General features: G+C 53.1%; 1 protein-coding gene across 3 annotated transcripts; it reads right to left on the bottom strand.

The window, feature by feature from the left end:
• Positions 1 to 487: 487 nt before the first annotated feature.
• Positions 488 to 9,177, bottom strand: KEAP1 (kelch like ECH associated protein 1). 3 transcript variants are annotated; one of them, XM_023733205.1, is made up of 6 exons: positions 8,372 to 9,177; positions 7,290 to 7,975; positions 4,911 to 5,596; positions 3,499 to 3,704; positions 3,045 to 3,221; positions 2,732 to 2,898 (listed from the first exon to the last, which is right to left on the bottom strand). In XM_023733205.1, the coding sequence occupies exons 2-6, from the start codon at positions 7,926 to 7,928 to the stop codon at positions 2,732 to 2,734; spliced, it is 1,875 nt and encodes a 624-aa protein (XP_023588973.1). In that variant the 5' UTR covers positions 7,929 to 7,975; positions 8,372 to 9,177. The 3 variants fall into 3 exon arrangements, with proteins under 3 accessions (XP_004378408.1, XP_023588973.1, XP_023588972.1); XM_023733204.1 differs by having other exon boundaries at positions 8,515 to 9,177; XM_004378351.2 differs by lacking the exon at positions 8,372 to 9,177 and having other exon boundaries at positions 488 to 2,898; positions 7,290 to 7,928.
• Positions 9,178 to 9,384: the final 207 nt, after the last annotated feature.

Below are 9,384 nucleotides of genomic sequence, written 5' to 3'. Positions count from 1 at the left end.
TTATGGAGTTAAAAACTGAGTATAAGTACAGTGATGGTGGGGCACTCACCTTTATGGGTCCAGCAGCTCACACAGGGCCCAGCACCCCGTAGGTGTCCAAGTAGCAGTTTGCAGATAAGGAACTGTTCACCTGATTGCCGTTATCTAAACTGCTTTACAGAATCAGCTCTAACCCCTCTGAAAGGAAACACCATGCTGGTGCAGGCTGCAAGGCTTCCGGCAGCTGCTTATGTGCAAATCCCCTCTACTCTCTACTCTTGATTAGATGGTGGTTTCCAGAACTTTCACTGCTATACACGGTGACTCCACAAAACCAAACCCATTGCCAACGAGTTGTTTCTGACTCATAGTGACTCTATCAGACAGAGTAGAACTGCCTTATAGGGTTTCCAAGGCTGTAATCTTTAGGGAAGCAGACTGCCACACCTTTCTCCTGTGGAGCCGATGGTGGGTTTGAACTGCTGACCTTTTGGATAGCAGCTGAGCCCTTAACCACTGCGCCACCAGGGCTCCTTCACTGACTCCACAAGCCCTCTTTAATGTTCCTGCTCTCAAATGGAACAGTAGTAGGTAGCCAGCTGTGGCTGACAATGGCTGCTTTCGTGTCAGGCTCCAAAGGTCGAATCTGTACTTCATCACTTACAGGCTGTGTGACCTTGGGCTAGTCACTTCTCTGAGCCCCTGCTTCTGTATCTGAAAAAGAAAAGAGTTCATGCCTGCCCTTTCTAGCTCACAGTGCTATTGTGAGGTTCAAATAATATGTATAGAAAACCAAATCTGTTGCCATCAAGTTGATTCCAACTCATAGCGACCCTATAGGACAGAGTAGAACTGCCCCATAGGGTTGCCAAGAAGTGGCTGGTGGATTTGAACTGCTGACCTTTTGGGTAGCAGCCAAGCTCTCAACAGCTGCACCACCAGGGCTCCAATATGTGTAGAAGTACTTTGTAAATGCTAAAAGGCTAGCTAGATATTATGCTTATAATTTCCAGTCTTTCCCCACCCATTTGATGAAGTCAACACAGATTTATTTTCTTGTTCCACAGAAACTTTAGGATTAGGGCCAGAGAACTCCTGGAGTCTTCCAGAACTGAGTGAGGCTGCAGAGAGGGGAGGTACCAGGTTTCTTCTGAGACCCTGAGAGAAGGCATCGGTGTTTTCTCTGTAAGCGATTGGAAAAACCTGTGAAGTCCCCAAGAGTTGTGACCCTATTTTGTCCATCTTTTATCCACCCCCAGCACGTATAGAGCTGACTGGCAGAAGACCCGGGCCACATACTGCCTTCGCACAAATTGTTCAGAACGGGCCAGTGTCCGAACCCCTTGCCTAAAATAATTCCCAAACAACTCCATCTCTCGGGAACTCCTCTGCCCTTTTAATATCCAAGCATCTAAATAAAACAAAGGTCCAGTCTGCGTTATTGCAGCTCATAAAAAAATGTCTGGATAGATTTTCACCAAATTGGAAAGGCATGTTGGGGACGGTCAGCCTTAAAATATAAACTGCACACTGTGATTGAAATTAATCTTATACCTGGGGATCTGCTTCCAAAAGTTCACAGCCATGAAAACCCTATGGAGCGCAGTTCTACTCTGACACACCTGGGGCCACAAGTGAGTCGGGAATGACTGGACAGCAACTGAAAACTAATAACATCTGTTAATTCCTTAAGGAATTTAACACACATATTATCAGACCAAGGAGCCTTGGTGGCGTAGTGGGTAAGTGCTCGGCTGCTAACTGAAAGGTCAGCGGTTCGAACGCACAAGCCGCTCCACAGTAGAAAGACGTGGCAGCCTACTCCTGAAAAGATTACAGCCTAGGAAACCCTATGGGGCAGTTCTACTCTGTCCTGTAGGGTTGCTATGAGTTGGAATTGACTTGAAGTCAATTGATTGGGTTTTGGATTATTACCAGACCCTGCTGATTGAAAAAAGAAAAGAAATTAACCTTAGGGGCTCCAGGAGATGTGTCAAAGAGTTAGGTCATTGCCTTCCAAACATCAGCACCTGAGACAATGAGTCGTGTGTGGCTGCCTGTGGGGAGATGGCCTACATACCAGGATGCGATGATCAGAGATAACTGGCTTCAAATACAAGCCTGAAATCAAGACTCAGTGCATTTCCAGAGCCCTTTCTGTGCCCAGTTTAAGGCCTCCAGCTGAGAGCCGGGTGGAAGACACTAGTTAGTCTGTTCTTTATTTTCACTGGAAAGTTACAGGGTTACTTATCAATAAAATGACTGTCCAGGGCAGAGAGATCCAGTGGTTTCTATGTACAAGCCCATCCCTGGGGTCCACACCTCCACAGGGGCCTCGACCTCTGAGGCCTCACTTGGCCCCTTACCAGTCCTCCAGGAACCAGTCACACCATTGCCGGGAACAAAAACCAGCCTGACCTCGGCACCTGCTTTCACCTCAAAAGGTGGCAGCTGCTGGTGTGGGACCCAGGCCGAACTTCTGGCCAGTGGGTTGGGGGCCTCTCTGCCACGAGCCTGCCCTTCCCACACCACTCTGCAGGCAGGCTGTCTCAGACATTCCCAGGGCTTCTTTGACTTGGGTTCCTGCTCCAGCTTTCTTTGCCTTCAAGTTGTTGTTTTTAACACTGAGGCATCCCACACTCCCATCCTAAAGGAGGCGGGTTTGCTCTGTTGCCTTTTCTTGGGTCCTTATTTTTGTACAAATACAATACTGTCAATTGGACCATTTTTTTGCCCAGGAAATAAAAATGGCTCAGCAGGTACAGTTCTGCAAGTCGATCTGCTTCCGGCAGGGCTCCATGGTGACAGCAACGCCAACCCCGCTCCGGCCAGACGTCATGTGGGTCACCTCACTCCAGGTGTCCGTGTCTGGGTCATAACACTCCACGCTATCCAGAAACGTGTGACCATCATAGCCTCCTGCAGGGAGAGCAAGGGGGGCAGTCACGGGTCACGCCCCCTTAGGGGACCAGGAAAGAGGAAAAGCAAGGTCTCAGGAGGCTAACCCCAGAAGAGGGGGCAAATCAGGGATCTCTGTCCCCCAGCCCCTGCCCCTGAGGCCTCACCAAGGACGTAGATCCTCCCCTGGTGCACAGTAATCCCCAGGGCGCTCCGCCGATGCTTCATGGGGGCTACAAAGGTCCACGTTTCTGTCTCCACATCGTAGCGCTCCACACTGTTGAGCTGGTCCTGACCGTCGTAGCCCCCCGCGGCATAGATACAATTGTGCAGGACGCAGACTCCTAAACCACACCATGCAGAGAGGGTGACTCTGGGGCCTGGCCTGGAGGCCCCAGCCACCATCTTCCCAGAGGGGGGCCGTCCCCCCTCCCCCCTCCCCTCTCCCCTCTTCCAAGGGACTCTTCAGAAACAAAGACAGGAGAGAGGGAGCTTGGATTCTGTCAGAATCTAGCTCTCCTGTGTGTGTGAGAGGGTTTGGCCTCACTCAGGCCTGGCCAAGTTTCATCTGGGGTGCGAGGTATTCCTTGAGGCTCCTCCTTCCCCACAGTCCCCGCCCACCTGCCCCACTTCGGATGGTGTTCATGGGTGTGATCATTCGCCACTCATCCCTCTCTGGGTAGTAACACTCAGCCGAATTGAGGCGGTTTGTCCCGTCGAATCCCCCGACAGCATAGAGCAGACGGTTGAGGACAGCCACCCCCACCCCGATTCTTCGCGTCAGCATGGGGGCCACCAAGTGCCACTCGTCCCGCTCCGGCTCATACCTGCAAAGGCATAATAACAATGACGGGGATGAGAACAGCAAGCACAGCTGACCCTCCTGGAGCTCTTTATACGCTTGAACTCTTTAATCCTCATGATGTTCTACAAGGCGGGCATGACCAGGAGCCCATTTTCCAGGTGAGGAAACTGAGGGTCACAGCCATTATCTATCTGCTCAAGGTCACACCCACAACTATTGGACCCCAGTAGTTCAATACTACCACTGCCAGGCCCCACGCTGAGTGTTATGGGTGTGATCTCACTGCAGCCCCCACCCAGTCCAATGGGGCAGGTGGTCCTTATTATCATCCCCCACCTCACGGATGACAAGATGAGGGCCAGAGAGGCAAAGTGTTATGCCCAGAGTCACCGAGTAAATGGCAGAGCGGGGTTTGATCCAGCCCTCGACAACACCAGAACTTCAACTCTAATAACCAGCTCTGGCCCAGGGCAGGATCTCTCAAAGTGTGATGCTCAAAGATGCACGCTCTGGTGTAATTATTACTCGTGCCCCTGTCCTCAAAAGTGCCTTGCTTGGAGTGACTCATCACCCCATCATCCTATTCATAGACCACTTACATTCTTACATTAGAAGTCTCTGGGGCGTTTGTTTAAAATTCCCGTTCCCCAGATCTCTGGCATCCTCAGCAGTGGCTAGGAATTTGCCTTTTTTTTAACAAGCTCTCCAGGTAAAAACTGCATCCTAGGCCACACTTCTGGAGAAGAAGGCAGAGGACTAGACTACACAAGGGCCAAAGTCCCAAAATGATCGGCCTCTATAAACACAGGGCTACCAAGCACAGCTGTGCAATATGGGCACTGTACAAGGGTACCATATCTAGGTGGGCAGTTCCAACATCAAAGACCTCATAACATCTACTTATTATGACAATTTTTGGACAGATAGCAGCGAAATATCATGTTTCAAGAAAATCCACATATTACTACAATATGGATGGAACCCTTTTCAAATCTGCGCAAAGGAGCTGTATAGGTTTGTGATGGCCCTATAAGCAATTCCCAGCCCTAAGCACACTGCACAAGGTCACCAATCATAAATCCTCCAGGAGTTCAACTTCCACCTTGAGGCTTCCACTCGCTGAAGGCAGGGAGCAGAGAGAAGCCCTCGACAATAGGCAAAATCCTGGATCCCAATGGCTTGGGCTGTCACAGTGGGAACCTCAGAGCTCCTCCCACCCACCACTCACCTCTCCACACTGTTATGGTGGATGCAACCATGGGAACCACCGACGGCATAGATGTGCCCGTCAATGACCCCAACCCCGATGCGGTTGCGTGGCACACTCATGGGGGCGCAGGGTGACCATTGGTTAGTCATGGGGTTATAGCAGTCCAGGGCACTGGAGTCGGTGTTGCCATCCGGTGAGTTGTTGCGGCCGCCCACGGCATACAACAGCCCGCCCACCACACAACCTGCCAGGCCACTACGTGGCACCTGCAGGTCTGCCAGTCGGAGCCATGTGCCATCGCTAGGGTTGTAGGCTTCCAGGTAGCTGAGTGACTGGCGGAAGTAGCCACCAGCCGCGTAGATGAGCCGGCCCACCTTGGGTGCCCGGCAGGGCATCACCTGCGTGGGTTTGTGCAGCGTGAGCTCCTGGAAGATCTTGACCAGGTAGTCCTTGCAGCGGGAGTCCGACTTCAGGATCTCGCACTTCTGCAGCTGCATCTGCAGGAAGTGGGGCGTGAGCGAGTGGCAGCGCACGGCCCTCAGCAGCGCCTGCACGTAGAAACGCCGCTGCTCGCAGTCATACTTGACCCAGTTGATGCAGGCGTGGAAGACTTCCGACTCGCAGCGCACGTTCAGATCGTCCCGGCTGATGAGTGTCGCCAGCTGGCAATGGGTCAGGTTGAAGAACTCCTCTTGCTTGGCCACCTGCAGAGGGTGTTAGTGTGACAGGCTGACTCCTGTGTCACTCCCCCACCCCTCGCCTCGTAGGAGCGGTAGGATCTTGGACAAGGCATTCAACTTACCTCTGACACAGTCTCAGTTTCCTCATCTGTAAAATGGGGATTCTAACAGTATGAGGGTTACATGAATTAATACTGTGTGCCAGGCACATAAGGTCTCTGGGTGGCGCAAACAGTTTGAGCTCAACGACCAACTGAAAGGTTGGCAGTTTGAACCTATCCATTGGCACTGCAAAAGAAGACCTGGCGATCTGCTTCTGTAAAGATTACAGCCAAGAAAACCCTATGGAGCAGTAACACATGAGGTTGCCATGGGAATCCACTCACGGTAACGGGTTTGCTTTATTTTTATTTGACAGTCATGTAGTATGTACTCAGGCAGGTAAATGGGTGAAGATACGATGTACCATGTACCTTTTTGTATCATTTGGTTTTTGAACTATAAGAATACCTTACCTATGTTTTCTTTTAATGAAATCACATTTTTAAAAAGAGCTGATTGACTAAAAAGGAAAAAATTAACAGCAATAGAATATTCTGGGGGAAAGCGAAGGCTCTGAAAAAAACAGCCTGAGCTGCAATTCTGGCTTCACCACTTTGTAGCTGTGTGACTGTGGGCAAATCTCTGAAACTCTCTGGGATGAGGACACCATCAACCCCAGCTGGTCCCAGTTATCGGAGGAGGACTTATAAGATTTCAAGGAAGGTACTGCAAAGCTGGGTACTCTCTGAGGCTTGGCACCTGGGGACCTGCTCACCTGCCCAGGTCTAAGGGCGATACTTCCTCACTGAGTGGCTGGGAAGAGTCAATGATTTAAAGTATATAGAAGAGAGCCTGGCACACAACAAGTGCTCGAAAAACATTATTATTATTATCATCTCGGGGTGCCACTGCTAGGTGTTGCCATGCAGGAACTGGGGCTCATCACTGTGACTTTTCACGATATTTTCCGTTGACAACTTCCTCCACTTAAAAACGAAAATGAAACCAGAAAACAACAGTAAGAATGTCACAGATTCTTAGCTCAAGTAGACACATGAGACTAAATGGGCAGCTCCTGTCCAGAGGTGAGATGAGAAGGCAGAGAGGGTCAGGAGCTGGTTGAATGGACATGGGAAATCAGGGGTGGAAAGGAGGAGTGTGCTGTCACAGTATAGGGAGAGCAATTAGGGTCACATAATAATGTGTGTATAAATTTTTGTATGAGAGACTAACTTGAATTGTAAACTTTCACTTAAACTACAATAAAAAAAAAAAAAGGACACAGAGTGGGCCAAAGAAAACACATCTGTAGGTCAGACTCGCAGTTTACAGCATGTCACGGGTGTTCAATAAATATTTGCTGACGGCCTGAAAGGCTGGGCCCTGCTCAGCACACCCTAGGACTGGGCTGCTGTCATGTCCACTGTACCCTGTCTCCACCCTGGACCTATGAGAAACCAGGGAGCCCAAGGCCCACAGAGGCCTCCCTTTCCTCGGCTGTTTCCCAGTCTAGCAGATGTGTGGACTAGAAGCTCGGAACCCCATTTCTCTCCAGCTGCCTACCTTGACCCTTCACATCCCACGGGGAGACGTGATGACTTCCCGTCCGCCTGTCCCTGGTCCCTCCCCTCCCACTGCCCCAGCCCTGGTTCCATGTACCCTCCTCCATGCTCACCTCCCCGAAGTGCATGTAGATGTACTCCCGGGCGCGCTGGTGCAGCTCAGCACAGCCAATCTGCTCGGCGAAGTTGGCAATGCCGATGGCATTGCTGGGGTCCAGCTGCTGCACCAGGAAGTCACTGCAGGCACGGACAACACTGTCAATCTGGTACATGACGGCGCCGTTCATGACATGGAGCACGCACTTCTCACCCATGGAGATGGAGGCCGTGTAGGCGAACTCGATGAGGCGCTCCATGACCTTGGGATGGATGCCCTCGATGGACACCACCTCCATGCCCTGCTCCCGCAGCCCGTTGGTGAACATGGCCTTAAAGACGGGGCTGGATGAGGCCAGCACCACCTTGTGGGCCATGAACTGGGCGGCTGGTGCATCCTCGTACTTGACCTGCAGCGTGACATCACACAGCTGCTGGCTGAGCCGCAGCTCGTTCATGATGCCAAAGGCCTGCTTGGTGTGGTCCTCCAGCGTGTAGCTGAAGGTGCGGTTGCCATGCTGGGAGGGCGTCACCTCGGCCTTACACTCAGTAGAGGCGTACATCACTGCGTCCCCTGCCCCCTCGGGGCACTGTGACTGCAGGGGCAGGAATCGGCTGTGGGCTCCAGCCCTGCTAGGCTTGGGGTCCAGCTGCATGAGGCTCCTGGCGACGAGCAACAACACCACCACTGGCACTCAGGGACCTGGAGGAGGAGGGCACAGAGCTAGGGGCAGGGCCTGGGGCTGGGCCAGTGCCCGCCTGCCAGGCCTCCCTTTGTAAGATAAAGCCATTCCCACATCAGCTTTCCTTCCCAAGCAAACCGGATAGAGTGGCATCCATTCCAGTTCCCTAAATGCCCCCGACCTTACCAGCTCAAGAGCCCGTCTTAAAACATAGGTCAGGCCATGCCCCTCCCCTGCTCAGAATCCTCTGACAGCTCCCCAAGGCACTAAGAATGAAACCAAACTCCTCAGGGGCCTGCGAGGTCCTGCCCAGTCAGCCCCTGCCCCCTCCTCCCTTTCTTTGCTCGCTCTGTCCCAGCCATCTGGAGCATGCCCTTCCTAGGGCATGCCAAGATCATTCCTTTATTCACACTTACTGAGTGCCTAATGTGTGCCAGGTACTGTTCCAGGCACTGAGGACACAGCAGTGAGCAAGACAGACAAAACCCCCTGCCCTTGCAGAGCTGACATTTGGGGAGGAAAGGACCGTAAATAAAATAAGTAAAGCCACAGCAGAAACCTGGAGAGTCCGGGGGGAGGAGGAGCGGAGCTGCCCGGCGAGTGGTGGGAGACAAGCTGGAGGGTTCGCATAAAGCCCGAGGACGCAGAGGGTCAGGTCTGAGTCGTGTTTTGAAAGGTCTCCACACCAGCTGGCCTGGAGGGGGGAGATGGATCTGCAAGGGGCTGGCTAGGTTCTCCTCCTCATTGCAATTGAGTCAGCTCCTCCCTGATGCATTTTCATCATAGCACTTGTCAGGAACTGAAAGGATCTCCTTGGCTTATTGATGAGGAATTGACCATCCTTGTCACACACAGCCTCAGCGCTCCAGCAGGCAGGGGGCCCCTGTCTAGGTCACTGCTGTGCCTCCCCACGCTGTGCCACCCCCACGTCCTGCCCAGGTTCTGACACTGCGCAGGGCTCAGTAAACACCGGGCTATCTGGCTGCCTGCCCACCCCGCTGCGCCGTCTTCCACCGGGACCCAGGGCGCAGCTTAGCTCCCTCTCCCTTGCCAAGGTCCAGCGCCTGCTTCTCTGCCTTCGGCCAATCGGTCATCGGTGCCCCCTGGCCACAGGGCACTCCCCTCACGAAGCGACAAGTGGGGACTGCGCATGCCCGCATGGGCCGCCACCAAGGCTCGAAGAAGGCAGGAAGTGACCCTACCGCGGCCTCTCGCCTGCCAACCCCAGAGCACGGACCAAGCCTCCCAAACACCTCGGGGTCCCCGCGCCTCATTGCGAGCGGCGCTCCCTGGGCCTCCCGTCCGGTTTTCGTCCCTATTGGGCCACACCGCGGGTCACGCCGTCCAACAAAAGGATCAGACCCGGGGCGCGCCTCCAGGCCGTCCCGGGCCGCGGGGAACCCCCAGGCGCCCGGGCCCGCGACGCCCC

This window comes from Trichechus manatus, unplaced genomic scaffold, assembly GCF_000243295.1.
Source record: "Trichechus manatus latirostris isolate Lorelei unplaced genomic scaffold, TriManLat1.0 scaffold00057, whole genome shotgun sequence".
In the NCBI taxonomy this organism is placed as follows: Eukaryota; Metazoa; Chordata; class Mammalia; order Sirenia; family Trichechidae; genus Trichechus; species Trichechus manatus.
Note: the sequence above shows the minus strand (reverse complement) of the source record. Positions and strands in the feature narration are given on the sequence as shown.

What these genes read in the sequence shown, in the direction of transcription:
- KEAP1 (XM_023733205.1), bottom strand. Translation starts at nt 7,928, where the DNA reads ATGCAGCTGGACCCCAAGCCTAGCAGGGCTGGAGCCCACAGCCGATTC. An exon ending in CACCATAACAGTGTGGAGAG is followed by an intron (nt 3,705 to 4,910) that starts GTGAGTGGTGGG and finishes ATGCCTTTGCAG; the next exon opens with GTATGAGCCGGAGCGGGACG. An exon ending in GGGGAGGATCTACGTCCTTG is followed by an intron (nt 2,899 to 3,044) that starts GTGAGGCCTCAG and finishes CTCTCCCTGCAG; the next exon opens with GAGGCTATGATGGTCACACG.